At 40.0% G+C, this 12,738-nt stretch overlaps 1 protein-coding gene across 2 annotated transcripts in view; it reads right to left on the bottom strand.

The window, feature by feature from the left end:
- TANGO6 (transport and golgi organization 6 homolog) overlaps positions 1-12,738 on the bottom strand; it is a 142,528-nt gene that overhangs the window by 76,021 nt on the left and 53,769 nt on the right. For both annotated transcript variants that reach the window (XM_090260412.1, XM_090260411.1), the window contains exons 13-14: positions 10,044-10,556; positions 7,837-7,894 (exon numbers count right to left, since the gene is read on the bottom strand). In XM_090260412.1, coding sequence (XP_090116538.1) covers positions 7,837-7,894; positions 10,044-10,556 — 571 coding nt within the window. The remainder of the gene's footprint in view (positions 1-7,836; positions 7,895-10,043; positions 10,557-12,738) is intronic.

Raw genomic sequence — 12,738 nt, 5'->3', positions numbered from 1 at the left:
TTTGAAATATTATTTATTGGCATAAGAAATGCAACAAATATCAAAAGTTCTATACAGAGAACTACTTGTTTACATAACCCGCAGTCTCAGTCAACTGCATAAATCCCAGGATTGACTTCTGAAGCCTCTTCCCTGATGCTCCTAAAACGACGCTGAGGCCCTCCGTGCTGAAACAGTAAAGATCACCGGTGGGAAGCAGGGCAGGCGGTGTGAGGTAACATACTCGCATATTCCACAAATGAAAGATGAGTTTCAAAGATACACATTGAGATTGCTTAAATTATAATACTACACATTGCCAAATGAGCAAAACCACACACACACAAAATCAAGCAAACATGAGGTCAGCATATTATTATTAAGTTATAGAAAGAGTTGATTTATAGGGAAACTATTTCCCAGAGGTAGGCTGGTTCTCCTATACCTAAGACCATCTGAAAATGCAGCTTTTGTACCTTGGAAATAGGAACAACGTGGGCACTAGGATTATTTCTCCCTGTGAGAAAAGCATAGTCTTCAGAGCCAGAGAGATTTAAGACTCAAATCTTGATGTTGACACTTAGTATCTGTGTCACTTTGAGCCTCAGTCCCCTCACCTGATAGACAGGAATGATTCCTGACTTTCAGCGTTGCTGTGACTGGCACACAACAGGCACTCAATAAATGCCAACTTCCATGGCACTTATTGCCATTTCTCTAACGTGGCAATTAATCAGGGCAATCTTGGAAAATGAAAATAACAAATCTTGAAGTAGCCAGTTCATCATTTACTTATAGGTAAAAGAACTAAACTGCTCAATATTCTGATTGTTGCAAATCTTAATGTACCAGTCTTTGACTGATAGTGGGAAACAATCGAGAGATGTCCCAAAAATGTAGCTAATGTAAAACTCAAATGTTCTGGGCTTTGAAATGCAGTCTCTGACTTGAGGGGAAGGGCATCATCTATGTCACTTGGGCTGTTGAAAGATACGGTTCTGTGAAATGGGAATCCCTGGGAAATGAGTCTCATGCCTGCTCAACCACTCTCCCAGTTTCTGGGACTGTAGGCAAGTCAATTCTTCATTTATAGAAGAATTATAATATCTGATATCTGCATTTATTGTATTTCAGGACTGTTGACAGAATCAGATCTTTCTAGGTGACTAAGCATTATTCAATTTAAATACAGATTATTGATAATCACAATCATAATATGTTTTTTTAAAAAGCAGAACAAAGGGCCAATTTCCACCATTATTTGAAGTTCTAGAGAAGTAATATAGTGTATTTTAAGTCTCAGAATCTTTGGCTATAAAATGGGGATATCTCACATGATACCCAAAAATTAACTCAAAATGGATCACAGACCTAAATGTAAGAGTTAAAACTACACAACTCTTGAAAGACTACATGGAAGTAGATCTTTAATATCTTGGGTTAGGCAGATTTCTTAAAAATGACACCAAAAGGGCAAGCAATAAATGAGAATATTGATTAGGTGAACTTCATCACAAGTAAAACGTTTTATGCTTTAAATGACACCATTAGCTAGAGAAGAGACAGTCCATAGAATGATAGGAAATATTGTAACTCATATACTTGATTAAAAAACCTGTTTCCATAATATATAAAAAATTCTTACAACTCAATAGTAAAAAAAACAAATAAGCCAATTTTAAAAATGGGCAAAGAATCTAAAAAGACATTTTTCCAAAGTAGAAATACAAATGGACAATAAGCTCATAAAAAGATGCTCAACACCATCCGTCATCAGAGAAATGCAAATCAAAATCACAATGAGATACTACCTCCCACTCACTAAGATGGGAATCAAAAACACAGACAATAACAAGTATTGGAGAGGATATAGAGAAATTGGAGCCCTCACGCATTGCTGATGGAAAAGTAAAACGGTGCAGCAACTTTGAAAAACAGTTTGGTAGTTCCTTAAAAGGTTCAGTATATAGAGTTACTATGTGACCCAGCAATTCCACTTGTGGGTATATACCCAGGAGAAATGAAAACATATGTCCACACAGTAACTTGTACATAAATATTCTAACAGCGTTATTCATAACAGTCAAAAGTGAAAATAACACAAATGAACATCAACTGGTGAACAGATAAACAATATCATTAGTTAACCAATACAATGAAATGTTTTTCAGCTTTAAGAAATAATGAGGTACCAATCTGCGCTACAACATGAATGAACCTCAAGAACATTATGTTAAGTAAAAGGAGCCTGACACAAAAGATCACATATTGTATGATTCTATTTATATGAAATGCCCACAACCAGCAATCCCTTAGAAACAAAAAGTAGATTAGTGGTTGCCAGGGACTAGGGGGAGTAGGAAATGCAAAGTGACTGATAATAGGTACCTGGTTTCTTTTTTGAAATTATGAAAATGTTCTAAAATTAGATAGTGATGATAGTTGCACAACTCTCTAAAATATACTAAGAACCACTGAATTGCACATTTTAAATGGGTGAATTTTAGGTATGCAGATTGTATCTCAAATAAGAAGTTTTAAAAACAGGGATAATGCCTACTTCCCAGAACCACTTCAAGAATTTACTCAGATAGCATATATGAGACATTTGCTAAATGCTCATTTGTTAATTAGGTGGTACAGAAACCAGGTCAGGACATAAAAGAAATCTTCCCATTTCAAGGACATAAATGGAGATGATAAACTTCATAGGCCTGCGTTCCAAATTTCAAAGCCAGATCCAATTAGATGGTCCTTCAAGGGGTAGAATTATTTTCAGTTAATGGTTTCCCAACGTACTTTATTTGAGGTAGAAATCTGAGAGGAGATAGGGAGTTCAGTCTCCGGCAAGTTCAGATTTGTAATCCTGCTCAGCTGAAATGCTGTGAAAACAATTTCACCTTGTGTCTACCTCCCCGCCGTGCGGGCCCTTTGCCTTCCCTTTCCTTGGCTCTTTTGTCAGAAATGAAAACTGAAAGGAAGCGGGTGGAAGAGTTAGTGCGATTTGCTTGGGCATGTCAAGATGTCTACATTTTCTGAAACACACACACTGGCTTTGCATCCCTTGCTTGGCTCAGAGCCTAGAGTTTACTTTTGTCTTTTTGTTTGTTTGTTTGTTTTTCCCTTTTTCAATGAGCCTGGTAGTTTTATCCAAAGATCCTTTTAGCACTGAGAGGGAGCACTTGGATCCCTGAAATACATCTGTCTCTGGTGTTGCCTTCAAAATGTCCTTTAATAATTGAGTGACTGAGAGGACACTGGCAGATCCACAGTACGCTCCATAACCTAGCCCATAGTATCGTATGTGAAGATTGTTACTACTTATTTATCACATTCTTTACTAAACACCTATTTCAAAACTGAAATTTGAAAATGCCCAAATCATTGCATATAAACTATGGGACTCTCAAGGATATATTTTAACTCCAATTTTGGAAAAGGGAAGGACTTCCGCTTTTTACCTTATATAATACTTCCTTGTCACTTAAAATTTTTTTTAAACAATGAAAAAAAGAATATATAAGGATTCTAAAAAGGGAAGACACTTCACGGCAATAGTCTAAGATTAAATCTTCCATTTGTAAACTCTGGATTGTAACTGGAACTCAACAATGTGGTATACAATTCTCTGCCTGCAGAAGCTGCTACTGAGTATGTGGGGGCAGCTGATATAACTAAATTAACCATCGCTTTTTACTAGGGTTAAAAGGAGATGCAAACAATCTTCCATAAAATTAAAGTTTAACTCATAGGGAATTTAGTTCTCAGGTGTTGTGACAGACAGATAATACACACATCAGAAATTCCTACATTATGCATAAATAAATATCTATCTGTTGAACAAGTGAGCTTATTTAAGTCCCCACCGCTCTATGCTGAGACTGCAAAGTTGGTAGGAAATTACAAAAGAAATCCAAAATATCAATAAATTAAGCAAGGGGTATACTGTAACTTTCACATGGAGCCATTTAGGCAGCCTAGAAAGGAAAACATTAAACACACGCTCACACACACAGTCCCCCTAACTAATGCTACTTAAGCCACAGCCAAGTGCTCCCAACACTGCAGGACCTTTGCAAGCGGGCTGGTCTTGTCTGACTGGAAGTCCAGAATGGCTTAGCTCCCGATGTGCTGTAGGCCTGGGCAAAGAACATTGGCAATGCAGGTGGGAAAATTCAGTTCTTTCTTTTCTTAATGGGAAATTCACCTAAGGCCTTGGTCTTTAAGTGTATGTTACAAACACCAAAAACATCAATTAATTCAAACTTGTCCATCGAGGGGAGCTGAGAACAGAAATTACACCTCTACCTCCCATGTTCTTCATCACCAAATTAGCTACTAACTGATTAGCACACCAATTAAAATTACTAAATACAAACACAAAACCAACAGTTGTGATTTTTATAGCAGACCCTAGGGGCTAATGAGCTCAATGGGTTAATCAGCTAAGAAGCTTGTTCCAAACAGCAATGCTGCCACATTAGAATTACACACCGAGACTTCCCAAATCCCAGCCCTAAAAAAAGAAAAATATATCAGTGAGAAGCATCTTCTTCACAGTATTACAGTTTCTCGGGAAAAGTACAGGATGACTTCTTTTCTGAGACTCATTAATTATAGGCATTTTAATTATAGGCACTTCATTGATTTACTTAATTCCCATAGGTACCATTACCGTCATGTGGCTTCCTGGGCCCTATCAGGCCCCCAGACTTATCTCAATTCCTGCACTCTTTGTCCTCTCAGCTGCTGGGAATTACTTTCTTGAAACCCTGACTCTTTCAGCTTCTGGTCTCACCTAGTTGTCCTTTAACCTCTTTGGGTGGTCATTTTGTCTCCTTTAAAGAATTTTATTTTTGCCTATTAGCCTAGTCACAACAACTCACTGTTAAATGTTTTGTATATAGTAGGTGCACAGTAGATTTTTGCTGAATAAAGAATAAATCCCAAGGCTTAGGCCTTCATCCCTGTATGTTTTCCCCTCTGTACTCTTTCTTAAACTTCAACTACTGTATCCGTATGGAGCCAATTATACCCAAATCATATCAAGAAATAATTAGCCAGTAAGGGTTCTGTACACGCCCCCATGCTCACAGAGAACCTTGCCTTTTGCAGATAATAAGTGTGAAGAACTGCACTCCTGGCTTCAATTCTTCACACCTCCTTGAATCCATGCCCTTCACTCTGTGATTTGGCAGTCTGTCACCTAAAGGGACAGACTTTATTTCTCCACCACATGAGTTGCTTTAGTCAACAGAATGAGGCAGAAGCGCTAGGATTACAGTTCCAAACTCAGGCCTGAAGAGGCCTCTTGAGTTTATCCTTGCTCTCTTACTCTGCTGCCATCACCATGGGAACGTGCCCTGGTAGGCCATCGGTCCAGGATGATTGGGAACGTGTTTAGCAGAGCCACCACAGCTGGCTGACAGACCTCCAGGGAGAAGCAGCGCTGCTGGACCTAGCCCATCCTAGATCAGCTGAACCACATGGGTCTATAGATGTGTGAATGATGAGAAATGATTGGGGTAGTTTGCTATGTAGCAATAACTAACTGACAGAATCTGCCTACTCAAGCTGTAGATCTGAGAAGTTACATAGATCAGCATATTCCTGCAGTCCGACAACAGAAGTACAGTGGTCCCCCGTTATCACCATGTTTGTTCGCCCTGGTTTCAGTTACCGAGAGCAACCATGGTCCAACAATAGTAAATGAAAAATTCCAGAAATAAACAAATCATTAGGTTTTAAATTATTCGCTGTTCTGAGCAGCGTGATGACATCTCACACCATACCATTTCATCCCACCGAGGACGTGATTCATCCCTCCGTCCAGCGTATCAACACAGTATATACTCTCTGCCCGTTGGCCACTTAGCAGACATCTCAGTCACCAGATCTACCAGATCTACGGTCATGGTAACACAGCGCTTGTGTTCAAGTCCCCCTTATTTTACTTAATAGTGGCCCCAAAGCCCAAGAGTAGTGATGCTGGTGATTTGGATAAGCCATAGAGAAGGGGTAAAGTGCTTCCTATAGGTGAAAAGATCAAAGTTCTCAAATTAATAAGGAAGGGGGAAAATCATATGCTTAGATGAAAACAAATCTTCTCCTCTGAAACTGTGAAGAAGGAAAAAGAAAGTTGTGCCAGTTCTGCTGTTGCACCTCAGACTGTAAAAGTTAGAGCCATGGTACCTAATAAGTGCTTAGTTAAGATGGCAAGGTAGTAGATTTGTGGGTGGAAGAAATGAGAAGAAAATTGTTTTGATTGACAACATGTTGGACCAAAAGGCACTGAGCCCACAGAAAGACTTCAGCAACTGATCCTCTGACATGAGTGGCACCAAGCGATTTACTGCGAGTGAGAAACGGTTACATGGACTCAGGAACAGGTTGGGACTAACATAAACATTACTGGAAAGGGTGTGTCTGCCAGTGAAGAAGAGGCTGCCACATCTCTGGCAGAGCTGAAGATGTTGATTAGAGCTCAGACATCCACTGGGGGTCCTGAAACACGTCACCTGTGTATAAGAGGGGACTGCTATTCCATAAAATTCACTGATGTAAAGTGTACAATTCAATGACTCCTAGCTTATTCACAGAGTTGTGCAACTATCACCATAATCAATTTTAGAACGTTTTCTTCACCCCCCCCAAACCCTCACGCCCTTTAGTTATCACCTCCCAACCCTTCCTCCCCACCCCCCACAGTGCTAGGCAACCACTAATCTACTTCATGTCTCTATAAGTTTGCCTGTTCTATAGACATTTCATAAAAAGGAACCATAAAATACATGTCTTGAGCCTGGCTCCTTTCACTTAACATAATGTTTTCAAGGTTCATCCATGCTGTAGCATGTTTCATTAATTAATTTTTTAATGGCCAAATAACATTGTATTGTATGTGCATACCACACTTTGTGTATCCATTCAGCAGCTGATGAACATTTGTATTGTTTCTACCTTTTGGCTCTTATGAACACCCACGTAGGAGTTTTTGTGTGGACATCTGTTTTCATTTCTCTTGGGTATATTACTAGGAGTGTAACTGCTCACATGGTAACTCTACATGGATCTTCTCAAGGAACAGCCAGACTTTTCCAAAGCAGTGCACAATTTTGCATCCCTATTTAGCCCCCTTTTACAGATAAGAAATTGAGGCCCAGAGGGATTAAGTGATTTGCCAGAGTTCATCCAGCTGAGCAGCAGGGAATGGGAGCCGCACCCAGGCGCTTGTCTCTGGAGCCCTAGCTCTTGGTGACTCTATCCCACTGGTGGAGCCGAGGGACACTGGGAGTACATTCTGACCTTCCCACCATGTCTGCCTCTTGCCCTTTTGGGCATCTAATTCTCGACCCCCCACTTCATGAGACCCTTTTCTAGATCTGGGATCCAAAAATTAACAGAGATGTGGAGAACAACAAAGAGTCACACAAAAGAAACAGAAGTATTGCAAAAAATGTTTTGAAGAAGAAACGCTAACTATCCTGAGATTATTTGAGTTTAAAGAGAGAGCAAAGGTGCATTCTGACAGCAGTCAAATACATAAAGGGTTAATGTAATAAGAGCTCATATGTGAGCCATTCTTTATCTCCTTGAATTACAGCGAGTGGGATTTAGTTCATAGAATAAGTAAACATAGATAAAGACCTCATCATCATTATGAGACATTGAAACTCTATAAAGACCCTTTGGCAATCCTCCAGGAATTTTATCATTATGACTTAAATCAAGTCGTAAGTAGGAGGCAGGAAGATGGACAGAATGATCAGGAGTCTTATGGGTCTATTACTTTAGAGATTTTGTGCAAACATACATGATAGATACAGACTCAAAGTCCTTAAACCAGAACTAACTTACCTTGGATAGCAGACAGATATACAAAGGTATCTTCATGCTCCAAGTTCTCCAAGAATATCTGGAACCACAAAATACAGCAGTGATATAACTCAAAAAAGCAAGCAAGACTGAGACTCTTATAGTAGTCTCAAAAGAATAAATGCTTTTCTTCTTTGTCTTAGCTAGCTAGACATTGGTCTGCCTTTAAAGTCTTACAGAGAAAACAGTGTATAAGTTTGAAGTCCCATTTTTATAAAAGGGTCGTGACGAGAGAAGTAGTCAAGTATACACCAGGAGTAGGCATGGAAACCAAAATCTGGAGGAACAGTTGTCACATTTTTCCCATTACAGTCCATGGTGGACAACATTCTCACATACAACATGACAGACTACAGGCCACGACACACAAAAGGCCAGGTTTGGGATTACATCCAGTTGATGACACATTTGCTGTAATTTGATCCTCCTCTCTTACACTCAGAAAGCATATGAAATACATGTGAGAGACAGACATGTTCTTATTGGGAGAACTTTAAATCTGTTCTAATTTATTTTTTAAAATCTTTTCCAAATTTAAGCATTTCAGTTGAAATTAGTAACAAATCACTCTCAGCACATCTCACAAGTTAGGAACCCACCAGGACATGTCAGCTGCTGTGGGTCCTGCTTATCTAGAAGACGTGACAGTGACATGTTAGGTTTAGGTCCTAACCTGCAGGTGAGAGAGAAAGACAGTGGCCATGTGCCTCTCCCTCCTGCTTGGTGTCTAAGGGAAGCAGGATGACTGTTCCACACGTAGTGATGCGTCCTTGCTGGCACAGCGATTCTTGGTATCAACCTGATGCTGCTGGTCCCCACATGCGCAGCATGTCAGGGAGGGACTAAGACTAGTGCACTGGGAAGATGGCCAGGTTGGAAGAGGCGGGGATCAGAAGTGAATTAAAGGAAGCTTAACCAGGGCAGCGGCTGTGGGAATAAAGAGGAAGAGATAAATTTGAAATGTTTTTTGGAAAAAGAATTGACGGGGCCTTGATAACCTATTATGTACAGCAGATGGAGATTAAAGAAGTTAAAAAAATTCCAAAGATGTTCACTGCACTCACTCACTATCTAGAACTATGGAGGGGTATTTTTAATGATGACTCAAAACAGATAAATAATTTGAGGTTTTCAGCAAGATTTTAATGATAACAAATCCTTGACACATTTTCATTCCTCACTTTTCTCATCCATGAAGTGGGGGGCCAACACCAGCACTGCAGTCGTTGCGAGGCCTGCGACGAGGTCTGAAACGCAGAGGGCCTGGCTCAACAAACAGCAGTTGTTATTATACTGTCAGTCCTAATGCTTTAGTGACTGGAAAGAAATGTTTCCAATCAGAATTATAATTCTTAGTCTAACGGCTAAACTATGTGGAAGAGATAATAACAACAGCAGCCAACCTTTATTTGGTGCTCATTATGTGCCTATCACTATAATGAGAGCTTTATATGGACGATTTTATTTTAAATCTTTCAACATAAAGTGGGCCCTCACTTTACAAATGTAGAAATCAAGGCTCAGAAAGACTAAGTGACTTGTCCAAAAAAATGGATCTGGAATTCGGTCCGTAGTCTCTACATCATTTGCTCTTAACCCATACTGAGGTCAGGATAGTTTCCACAAAAGGTAAAAGCTCCCCAGCTAAGCTCCCCAGCTAAGCATATGTGTTCTCCCACGTAAATCTATGATGTAAAAAACAACCTTTTCACTGTGATGAAGGGAGAAGAGGAAGGAGACCTAGTTCTGCCCAATGCCCCTCTAAAAGGGGCCTAGAGAAAACAGGTGGCTTACCTGGCTGGGTCACAGTGGTGACAGTGAACCTAGTTACCGGGAAAGTGCATGCCCATCTCTGGGGATTTGCGCATGCTCTTCCATCCCCTCTTATTTCACATGCTCAAACTTTACTAGTTTGTTAGGGCCATATGAAGATCTGCTTCCTCCAAATTGCAACCCTCTCCTTTTCCTGTCCATAGCATTTCTTGCATGTAAAAATCCTGGTACTCTGTTCACGTTCAATTTAGCCTTGTGCGGTTATCTAGGTCTTTCCTATACCAAGTCTCGCCTCCTCAGAACAACTACAGGTCCCCTGAAAGCATCCAGGACAGGGCTTGATGCACAGTCAGGCTTCTGGAAGATTGCCCCCCCACTGTGTGTGTGCGTGTGTGTTTGCAGCATGTTCTACTCACCTTGAGAAGCTTCTCTTGCACCTCAAGAGCTCTTGCCTCTCTCTGCTCTATCCAGCGAGAAAGAGTCCGCAGGGCAGCAGCCCGTGTTGGAATTTGAGGATCGTAAGCAGATAAAAGAACTTCCTGGAGCTGTTCCGTGGTTATGCTTCCAGATTTCGGGCTTGTGGTAGTGCTGGGCCCACTGACCTCCCAAGGAATGAGTGAAGCACTTGACTCCAGGCCAGTATGGTTGGATTTCTCATGGTTTTGCTGTTGTTCAAGGTGGCTATGGCACATGTCAGTGTGTCTTTCGTGACTGGTTTGCTGCTCTTCTATTTTCCCTTCTGGATCCTTTTTACTCAGGGTAGTCTGGGCAGCCACACTGACAGCCTCAGTGGAAAAGGCCCCATGGGTAGAGATGGTGACGCGGAGATCAGCAGCGAGTTCTTGGATGACAGCGTCCGGGTATGTGCTGGAGACCTTTTCCAACAGAGGCAGCAATTGCTTCAGGACAGCAAAATCACTTGATTTCAACTACAAAATGAAATGAAAAATGGCAAACCCAAATTAAAGTAGCCGATGGTAACATGACTTGAACATAAGGCAACAAATATATCCTGAGTAAAAGAGGCAGAGAGCAAATCTTGTTCCTGGTGTAATCAGCAGGTAGCCTGAGTCTGGCACTAATGACTATTGTTGGATAATCACAACAAGAAACATTTATTGAATATTTACCATGCATAGCTACTTTCCTGAGTTAAAAAATATATTTCAGCAATGAATATTATAACTCTTAGTTTTTACAATCTGATGAGCAGGACATGGTATCTTATGGTTTTAATTTGCATTAGCCAGACTAACAGCGTTGTTAAGCCTCTTTCCATGTTTACGGACTGTCTGCATTTCTTTTACTGTGAACAGATGTTTATATCCTTTGAACCTGCTTACCCATTAAACTATTTGTCTCTACAGCTATTCTTACCAAATCCAATTTTAATAATCATATGATAAAATTCCTTTCCAGATCACTGCACTTTTCACTTTTATTGTATTTTCTTTATGTACCTACTACCATAAAAAGATGAGCACATATTAGCAAAGTACTTAGTGCCTGGCACATAAAAGTACTAGGTATCTATTTCAAAAATAAAGTTGATAAACAAACAAAACACATATTTATATTCCTATTTTCTAGTTACAATTATTATCTCCTCTTTAAACAGGAGGAAACTGAGGCACAGAACAGTTAAACAACATGTCCAAGGTCACATAACTGGGAGATGATAGGATGTGAACTCAACAAGTCTGGCTCCAGAGTTTATACTCTTACCCAATACCCTACTTGATCTCACTTGAACAAACAAAGCTGTGATTTAAAGTGGCTGGCTAGCATATGATGGCATCCTAGGTCTGGAACGGAATGGGACAATGATTGGCAAAGGGAATTTCTCCTAGAAAGTACGAGTGAAAATTACATAAGATTTTATTTTTTTCAGCAGCTTTGTTCTATAATGCCATGGGCCTTACTAGGAAAAGTACACATGCAGTCAGAGAAGAAAACAAGAACCGTTAGCAATCTTTTTCTGTTTGAAAATACTGTAAAAATTATCACCTGAGGCATTGTGAGGCCCTGATAACTTGGAAACCTTACAGGTCTTAAATCCTTTTGAGAATAAGGCACGGTATTTATTACTTATTCATTCACTTGTTTCATTACCCAACCAACCAACCAATTAGCCAACTAACTGTTTTCGTAGGACCTCTATAACATTCACATTTTATGCTATAAGTCCGCAGAATGGTTACTGTTCACTTTCCCCACCACTTTCCTCCAGAGTAAATGAAAACTTAAGGTACACAACAGGTTTGGACATGTAGACTTGTCACCACACACGCCCCTCAGAACTCTTTGTTTAAACAATTAGAAACTAATGCTAAATTGGCATAAGGCAGAATTTCTAGTTCTGCAACATTTGTCAGCTTACCTTTTTTTTAAATAAAAAAATCAAGTTTTTATTAAGGTCCTTAAATTATTATTCCATGTTCTTCTTCTTGTTGGGAAAGTTTTTAATCAACCGTTCCTAATTTGACCAAAAAATTTTAAAACTATTTTGTAAACATGTCACAGACACAGGCGGCAGAAGCCTACTTTTGGTAGAGAACCTAAATCTAAGTAAGGTCTTGAGCTTTTCAGTAAAACTCCATTGGGTTTTCTGGTGACTTACACAAACCAGGACACCACTGTCCATGGGGAAGGGGTAGAAAGACAGGTGTTCTTCCAGTTTATCCACGAGTTCATGCATCTTGTCACACGGAATTAAAATCACAGCGCACAAGGGCGTCTCTGGAATATTGTCAAAGGCCCACCTGCCGCCCAGACACGCGCCGCTCTCCTCCTGCCCTGAGTAGCTGAACTTTAGGATTGCCTTCCAAATCACATAAAGAACCATAAATGTACAATTCAGACAACCTAAAAGTAAAACTCACTGAATAGACAACACAGAACTAACTATATTTGACATATATTTACATAAGAATGGCTGCTGAAGGAAGCAAACGCAGAATAAAATAAGCTCACACGGACCATTTGGCAGGCGTTAGTAACACTCACCAACAGAGGTTAACCAACCTCCCTGAGGAGCATGGATAAAGTGTCCTGGTTCTAAGGCGAACAGGCTGCTAGGCGATATTAATACACTACCCACTTATACCGTTT

This window comes from Furipterus horrens, unplaced genomic scaffold, assembly GCF_987537825.1.
Source record: "Furipterus horrens unplaced genomic scaffold, mFurHor1.1.pri manual_scaffold_13, whole genome shotgun sequence".
Classification (NCBI taxonomy): domain Eukaryota; kingdom Metazoa; phylum Chordata; class Mammalia; order Chiroptera; family Furipteridae; genus Furipterus; species Furipterus horrens.
This window is presented reverse-complemented; position numbering and strand designations above follow the sequence as displayed.